The sequence below is a fragment of the Oryx dammah genome, unplaced genomic scaffold (assembly GCF_014754425.2).
Source record: "Oryx dammah isolate SB20612 unplaced genomic scaffold, SCBI_Odam_1.1 HiC_scaffold_3, whole genome shotgun sequence".
Taxonomy (NCBI): Eukaryota; Metazoa; Chordata; class Mammalia; order Artiodactyla; family Bovidae; genus Oryx; species Oryx dammah.
In genome coordinates, this window is record NW_024070187.1 from 44752704 (window position 1) to 44767187 (window position 14484).

Sequence of the window (14484 nt, forward strand, 5' to 3'; positions counted from 1 at the left end):
TGCCCTTATGTATTGCTGTAGGCATGACCTCCACGGACAGAAATCAGGCACTATCAAAAGTGTAAATGTCCCTACCCTCTGACCCCCAGATTCTTCTATGATTTGCTTCTACAAATATACATAGTCAAATTTGTGCAAATTGATCTATGTATGACTTTCCACTATAGCACTACTTGTAACTGCAAAAGATGGAAAACCTAAATGTCCACCAAGAGAAAGTTGGTTTTGTAAATGATAGTACATCTGCTCCTGGAGTACTAAACAGCTATTCAAATCAGGAAGATTTCCTGCAGATAATGGGATGATCTCCAGTTGTTTGTTTGTTTGTTTGTTTTTAAGCAAAGTTAGAAGTGCAACTTTTTAAAAAAGGAAAAAATATATACACTTTTGTTTCAGCACACACGGCCCTGGCGGCTCACGTGGAGAAGGACCAGGTGACCAGGAGAGAGGGGGAGAGTGAGACCTGCACTCTTGCTCTTTACTTATCTTTCGAAGTTTGTGTCACATGAATATTTCTCCCCTAAAAGTCGGGGTTTAGGGGTGGGGGAGAAAAACAACCATTCTAAAAGATGAAAATGGAAAATGCAGCTTCTTCAAAAGGCAGAGGAATGCTAGAAGAGCCAGCCACAACTTTTGATTAGTCATGGGAAACCTGTAGGAAGAAACACCTCAAGAGGTGGGTACAGTCCAAACTGCCCGCCCCCGCAAGGAGAAGTTTAACTGTTTTATGTTATCATGTAGACCTCCAAATTACAAGAGGGGGAATAAAAATTAAAATCATTTTATAAGTAGAGAATATTAGAGCAGATGAATCCTTGGTGATAAATCAGCTCACCCCATTTTTCAAGACAAGGAAACGGCAAGCCGGAGGGAACGTTCTCCAACATTCCACAACTGGAGGCTTAGCCGAGTCAGCCCAGACACTTAGCGGCTCCTTCTCTTCACACCCACCCCGAGGCTCTCCACTGGACAGCACACACCACGAGACCAGAGATTTGCCATTTCACTGCTCCCTGAGAACTCCAGACTGAATTCTGCTTTTGTATGAAGGGAGATATGGCCAGCATTTAAACAAGTGAGGGTTTATTCACTTGGCCAGAGGTGCCAAGATGTGGCCCCCGTTAAGATCTGAATCGAGCTGTTAAGCCCACAGCAGAGTTTAGCTGAAGCCAGAGGCGGCCGGTGCTAATGGAAGCTGGACCAGAGGGGTGAGCATGGGTGAATAACACTCCCCAGTCCAAATGCCCACTCCCTCAATCCCTGGGGCTTCCCTTCCTCAGCTCCCTGGAAGGGACATTTCCTTATTTAATGATACAATAAGGAGCGGAGTCCAGGATATGCTGTGGCTTGTTAAATATAATTGTGTCCCTTCTCGGAGAATGACTTAAAACTTCTTCCTCATTCTTTTTACATATATTTAACACTTAACCCAGGCTCTGTTCTCTTCAATTTTTTTTTAATCACTGAAAAAAAAATTTTATTGGAAGGTATTGCTTTACCATATTGGGCTGGTTTCTACCATACATCAGTATGAGTCAGCCCCAGGTATACATATAGCCCCTCCCTCGTGAACCTCCCTCCCACCTCCCACCCAATCCCACTCCTCTAGGTTGTCACAGAGCCCTTATCCCTGTGTCACACAGCAAACTCCCCTTGGCTGTCTATTTTACATATGGTAATGAGTATGTCTCCATGCTACTCTCTCAATTCATCCCATCCTCTCCCTCCTACACTGTGTCCACAAGTCTGCTCTCTATGCCTGCATCTCCATTGCTGCCTGGCAAATAGGTTCATCAGTACTATCTTTAGACTCCATACACATGCATTAATATACAATATTTGTCTTTCTCTTTCTGACTTACATCACTCTGTACAATACGCTCTAGGTTCATTCAGCTCATTAGGACTGACTCAAATGCCTTCTTTTTTAAAGCTGAGTAACATTCCATTGTACGTATGTACCACAATTTCCATATCCATTCATCTATTGATGGACATTTAGGCTACTTCCATGCCCTAGTTATTGTAAAAAGTGCTGCAACAAACACTGGGGCACATGCATCTCTTTCGACTACAGTATTCTTAGGGTACATGCCCAGTAGTGGGATTGCTGGATCATATGGTAGATTCTTTAAATCGCACTTTTATTGCTGATGCTAGGAACTCCAGTAAAAAACCTCTTTTAAACAGAGCTGTCTGATTTCCTTACATTTCATTTGGAAAGTGCAGTTAATAATAATGTTCATTAGTTTACATCTTATTGCTAAAAATCCCCCAGCCCATTTTCTGTGTTAGTAAGTGCAGTATTAAGTTAAATATAGTTTCACTTTACCTTGGTAACACACAACTTTCCACACCCCAGGCTCCTCATTGTGGCGATGGGTGGTGACAGAGGAGAATGAAGAAGGTATGGGGTATTCTCTCAGAGACCTTCCCTTGAAATTCTGTTTTTAAGGAAACCTCCATATACTCATTTGAAGATCATTTTATTCTCACTGGCTTCAGAATCTCAAGTGAACTAAAAGTATATTCCAGGTTGACAGGTTCTGGATGTGTGCTATCTGGTATAGTAGCCACAAGTCATACTAAGCACTTAAACTGAGATGTGCTATAAGTGTAAAAGATACAATGGATTTCAAAGACTGAAGACAGAAAAGGATGAAAAACATTGCATTAATAATTTTTATACTGATTTCATGTTGTAATAAGTGAGTCAAATAAAATGCATCACTAAAATGTGATTATATGGCTCGGATTTGTGGCTCACGTGATATTTCTACCCAATAGTACTATTCTAGATTTGAAGTCAGAGACATTTCCTGTAAAAAAAGGACCACATGGTAATTATTTAGGGTTTCTCTGCCACTCAACGTTCACCTAGTGCGGTATCTAGAAAGCAGCCACTGACAACACACAAAGCCAGTGAGCATGGCTGTCGCCCACTGCAATCCTGTTTACAGAAAAAGGCAGCAGGCCAGATTGGCCCAGGGGCCATAGCTTGCAGATCACTGTTGTAGATTGTCAAGCCTTTACTCTAGATAGAGTTTTTGTATCATTAGATATTATTTTGTCATTTTTATGAAAATGTGTTCTCATGTCATTATTTTGAATTACAGCCATTTGGAAAGATGACAAGATCATACAATAATCAACAAAGACCACTTAAAGTGTTAGAGTTTTAAAGAACACAGAGATACACTTTTTAAAGGAATAATCACATAGGAGAGATGAGATGAATAACCCAATCAGGCATCATTTCCTATATGTGTGATTGATGAGGTTTGATTTGTTATTTTGCCAAGGGTCTCTTGTGGGCATGTTGACGTCTTGCTAATGTTTCTTTCGCTAAAAATCTAAGACAATAAGTTGGAGTTAGGCTGAGAAAAGATAGAATTTCATGGACTGACACAGATGATTTGAGAAGTATGAGTGTCATCTGGGGAACAGAAGAGCAACATCAGGGATAGGGCAATATTCTTAATATGATGGGATGTGCTGGCCCCAAAGAGGACCTCAGAGTCACTGTAAGTGGTTTGAAGACCATGGTTTAAATCCCCCAAGAAAGTGTTACAATCTTCAGTCTTGTGGGCACCTATGTGATGTAGGCAGCTGGCATCTTGTGAGTTGGAGCAGACCCAGTGTGCAGCTGCTACACCGTGAGCCGTGGCTACCTCTGTTATGTACAAAACCAACACCGATTAGTGACACATCACACTCTAAATATTGATTAAGCTGAAGCTGATTTCCTGGCTCAAGTCATGTGTGTGGTTATGAGCTATTTTCTGCCAGGAGAATAAGGCAATTAACTTGAAGAGTTTCAGCTACAGGCATGACACGTGTCCAACCTTCATAGGTATTTTCACATGCCAGGTTGCATTAACATAAGCTAAAAATTACCCCAACTGTTCCTTTCTTTAGATATTATAAAATCAGAGTCCATGTCTTATTCATTGTTATGTCTCCAGCTTCTAAGACAGAGCTCGGCACATATAGAGTTTGGCTAAGTGTTTCTTGCTGAAATAAAGTACCAGACATGGGCATTTTTGCCAGAAGCCTCAATGGTCCAACTCGGATCAACTGCCCCACAGTCCCGGAGGCACCTGCATATAATTCAAAGGACTAGATCCAATCTTGAGTTCCTACCACCCTTTCCTGACATCCACAAGTTCTTTGGTCATGGAGGTGGATTGTCACTTCCTTCCATGTTTTCCATCCAGCCTCATTCATCTCCTTCCAAAGAGCCCTTAGCCTCTGGCATCTCACCGGGCCCCCAGGTGTTAGAGCTGACCTGGAGGACTGTGAGTGAGGTCAGAGAAGGTGGCACTCCAGCACTCATCATGTTCCTTTGGGGTGGACTTCTCCCATATCTTTCAGACAACTGCCCTACAGTCTAGAACTTTTCCATTTCTACATGCCAAAAATACAAATTAAAAAATTTTAGATTTCCTGTCCCTCTAGCCTCTGTTGGACTCCTCATCTGGCAAGTTCATCCATGTTAATGGGATAATGAAAAAAATACTGCAGTAACGTCATATATCTGCATTTCTATGCCAGCTTTGGGGAGATCATGCCTTAAAAACAAGGCCAAATGCCCTGCAGCTCATAAGCAACATAGTTGGGGTGTAAAGGACATTGCTGTGCCCCTCAAATGATCATTTAGGCAGCCACGTCCATGCTCCACCCACACACAATGGAGCTGGGCTCAAGCCCTGAAACATCTGTTTATACCAGAAGGAAGCCCTAATCAAAGTCAAACTTGACAACAGTCCACAGAGTCACAAAACAGATTCCTTTGTCTTTGTCTAATTATGTGTGTTTTGTAATTTTTAAAAAAGAAAGAAAGAAATGGGTCATTTGTGTATGTTCCTAATAATAGACCCCAAATTGGAAACCTAACTGCATTTCATTCAGCCTGAGAATCAAGAAACAGATGAACTTATATATCTTTTGGATGAACAAAAAAAATCTATCAAAGCCACCTAAACTTTTTTTAGGATGAGTGCATCTCATTCCTTTAAAAATCAATAAAAGGAAACTATTCAAATAACCTTCACTTGTTCCAAAGAGCTGAGAAAACTTGGTTCTTCTCTCTATACGATACACTTATTAGCTAAGGAAGGGGCAGAGAGATTAGAAAATCTTAACTCTCGTCACTTTACACCTCGCTGTGGAAAATTCATTTACACTTACACATGCACATGAATATATCTGATTATAAACAACACTTGACTGTTTTTCTCATCCCTGTTTATTCTACCCCATGGGCTCCTAGGAAAACCTTGGCTCTTGAGCACCCTGTCTCCAAACTGGCTGGATCAAACTTTCCATAGGTCAAAAGGGCAACTGCATTGACTTAGAAGGCCCTTGTTTATGACTTCTGCCAACTAGAAATAAGCAAAAATTCTGTTTATGTCAACAAAGCATGCCATTAAGCAGAATGAACAATGACGTCAACACGGACTTCAAGGTTAAGACAAGCCTAGAGAAACATTTCCCAGCTGACCCAAGTGCCTTCCCAAACTGAGAGCTGGCTAGAGAAAAGCCATCACAATAATGATCAATACTCCTTGCTGACCCAATACTCCTCTCTCCTATTTAATATTCTTTGATATGCTGTTTCTTTCTAACACACATTACAGGAGGGTAAACAAGGTTGGTTTAGTTTCATTTCACTGAGTACCTACTATGTGCTGGACACTGGGACAAATGCAGTTAAGTCTTCTCATTCACTTCTAACCTCATCCTCTCACACTAAGTTGCACAGAAGGTCTCCCCTCTAACCTCACAGCAGCTCCATGAGGGACACAGCATTCCAGTTAACAGAAGAGGAAATAGAATGGATTCAGAGAGGGTAAATAACTTGCCCAACAGCAACCAGCTACTAAAAAGCAGAACCAAAATTCAAATCCATAGCTGCCGACTCCAAAGCCTGTGGTGGTGTGCCTCCTGCCTCACAGAAACACCCAAAACGATGCCTAAAATGCACTCACTTACGTCTTTGCCTGTCACCACCTTCTGGTTACAGGTGGGATAGTCTCGGGACTTGGCTCACTCTCATCTTAAAAGTGGGGGGTGACAGGTTAAAATGCCATCAGATCACCATTCATGCATTACGTGTGGGGAGGGGAGACATTATCTTACTCACAAACACACACGCTGCACTGAGCTGACTCCACAGTCCGGGTCAGCCCTTCTTCGGGTGAAGCGAGGAAACCAATACTAAGCCGCCAAAGCAGAACCTCCTCAGCAGTTCCTCACATCCTGCTTGCCCTCCTGCCCCTCAGTCCTTTTCCCCAGGGAATGGGATGAGCAATAAACAGGGTAACTGAATTTGCTTCAGGCTATTTATGGTCTACTCCACTCTATCCATCTTCTCCATAAACTGCCTGGGTTTTTTACACCTTCTCTTCTACCTTCCCTCCAGCTGCTTCGTTCAGCCAACTAGTGGCTCCTACACTGTTGCCAACAGGCAACCAGAAGGAAGAGAAAGCAGGAGGCAAACACCGCCATTTGGGAGCTTTTGGGGGCTGTGGCTGGGAGGCATGCGGAAGCTATTGGCTGATGTGAAGTTTGAGGATGGTCGTGCATTTCAGACATGCATAATTACTTGCACAAACTGGATAATTGAGGGCCTCTATATCTTGTTTTGAACTTCGGAGGTCCTGTGTTACACAAAGAAGGAATTAATGAATACTTCTAAAGGGATAACTGACGGTCTGTGGCCGCTTACGGAGAATTCTGTACCAGACTCTGTCACAGTCACTGTCTGCTAATGAGCCCCACATACATCTGCGACGCTAATGCACTTTTGTTTCTTTGTCCTCTGGTTGTCTCACAAGTACAAATGTCCGCTCGGAATATTTCAGCTCTACAGATGACACCAATACCAGCCGCTGTGAGATTTGTTTTCCCATTTAAGAAAAACAATTATACATTCGAGACTAGAGTTCGGATCAGACAGAACTACCTTCTCCAAGCGCCACTGCCACAGATGAGGCTGGGCAGGCTCAGGTCACTCTAGTCACGTCTGGAGGAAGGTAAGAGTTAACAATGACTGAGACTGGCAAGGGGGTCTGTGAAGCTGAGCAAGAACTCCACGGACCATACCAGGCAGCACCCGTGACCCCAGTGGAAGCGGTTTCCATTACCTTTTGTTTTCAAGGGCCTCAGCCTCTCTGAGGAGGCTCTCTGCATCTTGACCTTTGGCGACCTCAGAATTTTTTTGGCAGCTGCTGGAACCAGGGATCATCTTTTCAGAAATCTGCCTGGCATCGTTCCGTGACTTATCTTTCAGGCCTCGTCACAATTATTCATGCTTTGGCAGTATCCTAGCTACAGTCACAGTACTGTTCTTGGGCTGCTCCTGAAGGTTATTCTGTCCCAGCCAGTGGAAGAGGAATGTGCCCATCACCTCAGGACCCTGGCTCCAGGAAGCATGTCCCCCATGAGGGCAGGAGCTTAAAGGCATTTGTTTAGAAAGCCACTCTGACCTTCAGCCCTTGTAAACAAGCATGTAGGTAAGGATGACACAAAAGAGGAATCAGTCCCCAGATCACCGACAGTTTGTCTTTGGAATACATTCCAAGGCACACTTGGCTATACTCATGGACACATGTTCATACAGACTCAAGTGCTGAACTCGGCCAGCTGCCTCTGGACTGTACAAGGACTCCATCCTTTACCTCTCCACTGCGATGGCAAATATCTCCTGACTTTACCTTTTGTTTTGTTTTGTTTTTTTTCTCTTTAGCATTCTGCTTCTACTCTGTGGCTAGGCTTCCTGCTTTGTATATTTTAAGCTACTTTAGACATGACCTCACATCCTGGCCCATTTCACAGTAGCTGCTAATTTTGAGAACTTTACTAATGGGCCATACATCTATGAATGAGGGGAATGGGTTACAAGCAGCAAAATCCAGAAGGCAATAAGCTTTCTTCTTCCAGTGTCTCCATATTTCTGAGGTTCTGCTTAGCTTTTCTGCTCTCTACCCTCCACCTGTCCACCTCTCTGTCCTGACCAATCACTTTCTCTAGGAAGCATCCCTAGATATACAAGATGTACACAATTATGCACTTTCTCAGTTGTTCCATGTTTTTCATGCAGCTGTTTTACATTTTCCCCAATTTGCAATTGAATTTCTCCAATGTCAAGAGGGGTTACCTTTCAGCAGTTTCTCTGGTAGCACAAACCTCTAGAACAAAATCTCTAGCCAACGGCTAGACCTTTAGAACAAAAGGTTAAGCCCACCTTTCAAGTCACACTTCTGCTTCTCTGGGTTTTGCAAAACTTTCTCATTCAGTTGCAAAATGGCTTTCTTGTTTATCCAAATCATTTTTCTTTTACAGTAGCATATCTGAAGCTCATCTGAAGGAAGCACACACAGTCTAGAAGCACTGACATTTCCCTTTCCAAGATAATTCCAAAATTCATTCCCTGTCTGCCAAGACATTCATCTATGCTCTAGTTATTTTCCACCTTACAGTATTTTCTATAATCTTTCTTTTTGGAGCCCTACCTTACCACTTCACTAACTCACCATATTCTGTCCATAGCATCATTTTTCTCCTCTCTGTGATCGGTTCTTTCAAATCCCCCCTGGTCCATAGAGAACTTTTACACTTGCTCCATCATCTGTCTCTGTTCCTGTGGACCACTTAGGCTTTTATTGCTCTTGTTTTTTTTTTTTAATTTCTTGTAACTGTCAAGAAGCAGTCTCCTTGCCAGGTCTTGGGATTTCCACGTGGAACTTTCCTGATCGCCTGTCCATTAATGTTTCACCCAGTGCTCTACCACACCATTTCTGCCTCTGTGGGTAACCAGTGCATTGTGGACGGGAATCATCTGTTTACGCTGAAACCCTGTCATTTGTTATGGCGGTTTTATTTATGAGCCTGTGTGCTATAACCCTGTGCCATAAATATTAAATAATAATATCTCCTGGGTGAAAAAAATCATTCATGTCAACTGACAACGTCTTATAAAAACATGAACTAAAGCCAACCACAAAACCTGGTACTGGCTTATTTTATAATATGAGGGAAAACATGGGCTGCTCAACAGGTAGATACTAAAGCAGAATTACAACTTGCATTTTTACATCCTCTTGCTTCAGGGAGTGAAACATCCAAGAAGTAAAGAGTATCAAAAGAAACTTGGGCTGGATGACAAGTTTCTCTGGAATCAAATTCTAATTCCTGCCAGTTCTTAAGCAGTTTTATCCTCCAAAAAGAAAAGTCTCCGAATAATGACAATGCCACATAAATGAAAATAATTCTGGACAATGACACTGCTCATTTTTTTTCTTTTTAGTATTCTGTGAATTTCCTATTACATCAGTTTCATGATTCAGCATTTTCCATTTCATTTATTTACAGTAATATATGGCAAGATAACCCAAGATTTTTGCGGGATCCTGGAACATAAGGTAGGCTGGCTGGACAGAAAGGGTGTTCCCTCCTTCAAATTTACTATAGTTTAGGAGAATTCAAAGCAGAAGAAAGAAAGCTACCGAAGGAATTGAGGACTATTTCCCCACCTTGTTCTGAGGGTCTAAATTACTCCGATATTTTAAATGAGTTGGTTTTAAATAATAGGTTACTGCCATTTAGTTGATGGCTAAAGCAGAAGCCAAGAAGTGTGCAAACTGTAAACGGAACATGCATGAGCCAAGTGTGTTCTCTGAAATAATGCTCAAGACGCAGCTGAAGTCTCCATTCTGGCGGTAAGCGTGTTACAAAGAACTAGATTTCTTTCTGGCATCCGCAACTTGGCTGGAGTGACCATGGAGGAGTTGAAGAGCGCTGGAAATACTAGGCTCCTCGCCCGGTGCGTCCGCACAAAACGGTCCGGGCCATGAAGACCGGGTGGAAACTAAAAGGAGGGTCGAGGCGGGTGGCTTTGGCGGAGAGCAAGAGGCGAAGTTGGGTACGGGAAGGAAAGGAGCCGCGAGAAGACTGTCAGGGAAGCCCAGGACTGGCGGGGAGGGAGCAGGAGAGCCGTGCGCTGCAGGGAGGGAGGAAACGCGGGGAGCAAGGCTCCCAGGTGAAGTGGGGAACAGGACCGGGGCTCCAGAGGAACCTGACTCGGGTCTAGAGCGGGTCTCAGAGGAAGAGGAACGGATCCCGGCGAGAGTGCAGCGCCGCAAGTCCGCTCCACGCACCCCTCTCCACGCCCCGGGTACCCATCCCAGGTGCCGGGAGCGCTCGAGGTGCGGCGGCGAGGAAGAGACAAAACTAGCCGCGCCGTACCCGCCCGCGAGCCGGAGGTCCCTGGTCGCCCCCACCCGCGTCCCCGGCGCCCCGCGCGGAGGGGAGGACCCGGGCAGGGTCTGGCGCTCACCAGGTAGCAGAGCAGGAGCATCGCGCAGGCAGGGCGCCCGCCGAGGCCCGGGGGGACGCCGCCGCCCGGGGGTGCCATAGCTGCGGCCCGGGGGCCGACCGCGGGCGGCGGGGGTTGCTGCTGCCGCCGCTGTAGCCACCCGAGCCCCGCGCCGCGCCGCTGCATGGCGAGGCCGCCCGGATCCGGGCCGGAACAGGTCACCTGGTGCAGGGACCGGCCCCCGCCCGAGGCGCCACCTTCCCGCCCGCCCCCGGCCGGGCGGCCGCCGCGCGCGGGGCCACCTGCCGCCGGACCCGCCGCCGCCTCCACTGCCGCTCCCGCCGTCGCCGCCCCCGCAGCCCCAGCCGAGCGCCGGCTCCTCCCCGCCTCTCAGTCCACGTTCCCTCCCTCCCCTCCGCTCCCGGCCCAGCCCGCCTCCCGGCCGCTCCCTGCGGCCCCCGGGCATCCACCCCAGGGGGCAGCCCGCGCCCACGCAGGTGGGGACCGACCCCAGCCCCGCCCCCTGGCCGCTGCCCCCAGTTCCCCGCCCGCTCCGCTTTGCCTTTCTTTCCTTTCCTCCCCAACCACCGCCCCCCGCCCCGCCCGCCTTCCGCACTCTTTCTCTCCGCGATCCCTCTCCCCTCCCTCCTTTTCCCATTTTTCCCTCTCCCCAATTCTCTCACTCTTTCCTCTCTCTTCCTAACCTCCCCCTTCCCCTCCTCCACTTTCTCCCTTCTCTCCCAATCCGCTTCCTCTCCCCTTCCTTTTCTCATTCTGTCTCTCTCCTGCACATCCCGTCTCTCCCACCCACTCCTCCGGCGGGTCGCGCAGCCCAGTTCCCGCCCGTGCAGTGGGTTTTTGTTTGGTGGCTTTTTTGGCGAGGGCGCCATTCCCTCCCGGCGCAGGGCGAGTGTGCCCCCTGGAGTCGCGCCTCGCAGCGGCCCAGCTTCCAGTCTTTAAGATGGATTTTGACCCCTGCCAACCTCCACCTGTCCACCTGCAGGGGCGGGGCCGCCTCGCTGCCTGCACAGTTTCAGCCCGGGTTGTGCCCCACCCTGCCAGCTGGTTCTCAGCACGTTCTGGATGCTTCCCGAGGGTTTTGTGCCCGGCTGGCACCGCCGCCGCCGCCGCCGAGCTCTTTGTTTTAATTGTCCGGAGTATCGGCGCCCAAAGCGGGTTTGTATTTGATTTGCATCCCTGTGCCGCGGCTTCCACTTTGGACGGAAAAGAAAATGAGTTAATTAGGCCAGTGCAATTGTGCTCAAGCCCTAAGTGAAAGGGGCGAGGCTCTTGAAGTGCACAAACAGCTTAAAAAAAAAAAATCCCGCACAACCTCGGCCTTGGGGACTCAGGTTGGGATGGCTGCTCGCCGCCCTGAGTTCTGCCGTCAGGCCAAGGGGCCAGGCTGGAGTGAGGGGTCCCCAGCTCGCGCCAGCTCTGGGGCTCTGGGAAGCGTGTGGCTGTGTCTAACGGCTCCCACAATTGCTTGGGCCCGCGGCTGCTGTGAAACAGTTAACCAGCCTTCGAAAGTTCTCTGAAGCTTCCCTTTGGCACTGGTGGATTGAGCGGATTGGAACTAATAATAGATTGGGAGCCTGAGAGGACACCATAGCAGGTCAAGTCCCCACAGGCATCTGGAGAGAGTTGGTGGTGAAGAGAGGATGCCCAGGGTAGGGTTAGACCAGCTTTGGAATCCCCTGTGCCTGGATATGCCCTCAGCCATCTCTTGTGCAGCCCTGTCCACACTCAGCAACTCAGCTGAGTCATTCCTTACTTTTTTTAGGTCACCTAGGGCTGTGGCCCTGGGTCAGGCTCTTGGCTCCAAGTCACTTGCTGCAAAGTAGTCTTATGTCACAGGTTCTCAAACTTCAGTCTGCCTTGCAGTCACCAGGAGGGTTTGTTAAAACCCACATTGCTGGGCAAGGCAGCTAGAATTTGGGGTTCAGCTGGTCCTGGTTGGGACTTGCTACCAAGCTGGGAGGTGATGCTGCTGCCAGTCCAGAGACCCCATTTCCAGAACCACTGGCTGATAGGAAAGGGTCACTCTGCTCCCCCTTCATCCAGAAGCAACCACATTAAAGCGTTTGAGGATTTCTTTATTTTATACCTTGTCCCACTTCCACAGACCCAAAGCTCTATTAAAATTCTCCTGTGTGATGTAGAAAACCATTTATTCTATCAAGTGTCCAAAGGGATAAAAGATTTGGTGGCTTTGTCCTAGATTATATACATATTTTTTTCTATCAGTATAGTAGACTGTAGTTTTTTTATTTTTTTTTAATTGGAGGATAATTGCTTTACAGTATTGTGTTGTTTTTTGCCATATATCAACATGGGTCAGCCACAGGTGTACATATATCCCCTCCCTCTTGAACCTCCCTCCCATCTTCCACCCTATTCCACTCCTCTAGGTTGTCACAGAGCACTAGGTTGAGCTCCCTGTATCACACAGCAAATTCCCACTGGCTGGCTGTTTTACATATGGTAATGAGTATGTTCCCATGATGTTTTTTTCCAGTTCGTCCCACCCTCTCCTTCCCCCACTGTGTCCGCTGCCCTGAAAATAGGTTCGTCGGTACTTTTTAATGCTTATGGAAGACAATCTGTTCCAGTTCCAGAGAACTGGACCTCATAGTGTTTCTGGGGGTCCCATCTGTCTTCCAGGACCTTCCTCTGGATTTTTCCTCCTCCTTCATTATACATGGTTTAGACTGGTCTTTGGGGAACTGAATTCTTGGGTTGTTTGTAATCAGGATATGTAGAATGTAAAGCTTTCAAGTCTTGTGAGCTTTAAGAGTTTAAATTTACCTAACTCTAGCCAATATGGAGGCACCCCCTAGGGAACGGGGCTCTTGTTAACCAGATGTAGGCCATGTCTCACTTAGTTATCTTCTACTGCCTTCCTACTGTGTGTCTGGCTCCACCCCAGGTACTGGCAATCCTGAGGAGCAGCAGGCAGGCAGAAAACTGACCCAAACACAATTTGATCCTCTGGAAGTGACTTTCAAGTTGCTCTGTGGTCCAGGGCAGGGGGTGATGGGATTGACTGATTAATTCTGTACTGCAGAGGGGCAGAGAAAGAGAAGGTCAGGATTTCTATTCACAGTCGACTATGACATTTTGATCCAGAAGACAAAATCCGTTATTGCCCTTGCCTCCTCTCTAGAGGTTTGTGTCATTAATTTGAAGGGTGTGGTCTGGTTTCAGAAGAAGTCTCTTTATTTAAAAATAGCCTCTTTTCCATTGCCCCCGTGGAATGGCTTAAAATTCCACCATTACAATTCATTGGTTTGAATTAAGTTTTAATACTCCACTAAAATGTGAAGGCCCCTGGAGAAAGTGTATTAATGTGATATCTCTCATTACTGCCAAAGCATAAGTCAGTTCATCACATGTTCTCTAAGGAGACAGTGGAAGGTGAACGATTCCATACCTGAACAGGGGAAAGGAGAAAGGCAACAGAGTCTGGAAGGAAGATGGCAGCCTCCCTTATCTGTGGAGGAGCACCCAGAGTCCTGGAGGGAAAAGGACTGGGGAGGATCCGCTTGCCTGGTTGGATGCTGCGTTACATCCGAGGCCAGTAGTTCTCAGATTCTGGAATGGTTGTGTGTGTGTGTGTGTGCGCGCGCGTGCGCGCGTGCACGCATGCTCAGTCATGTCCCACTCTTTGCAACCCCATGGACTGTAGCCTTCTAGGCTCCTTTGTTCATGGAATTTTCCAGGCAAGAATACTGTAGTGGGTTGCCATTTCCTACTCCAGGCCGGAATGGTTGGAGATAGAAAAATCTCAGAGAGCAATGCCATTTGGCCAACTATTAACTTACCGAGTAAAAATATTTAAGCCAAACCACCAAACAAAACACAATCCCCACCCCCTATACACAATCTTCTATCAGGATTATTTCATTAACAAGACAGGGCATTTTTGCCAGCAAAAATTAGGAAGGAACTAGCATCATCATAATGGAGAAGGAATTGGCAAGAAGGAAATGGTACTCTTACCTGGAAAATCCCATGGACGGAGGGCCTGGTGGGCTGCAGTCCATGGGGTCGCTAAGAGTCGGACACAACTAAGAGACTTCACTTTCACTTTTCACTTTCATGCATTGGAGAAGGAAATGGCAACCCACTCCAGTGTTCTTGCCTGGAGAATCCCAGGGACGGGG

General features: G+C 46.7%; 1 protein-coding gene across 1 annotated transcript in view; it reads right to left on the reverse strand.

The window, feature by feature from the left end:
* SEL1L3 (SEL1L family member 3) overlaps positions 1-10504 on the reverse strand; it is a 109786-nt gene extending 99282 nt beyond the window's left edge. Inside the window, exon 1 of the mRNA XM_040237972.1 lies at positions 10340-10504. Within this exon, the coding sequence (XP_040093906.1) occupies positions 10340-10504 (165 nt within the window). The remainder of the gene's footprint in view (positions 1-10339) is intronic.
* Between the last annotated feature and the right edge of the window lie 3980 nt (positions 10505-14484).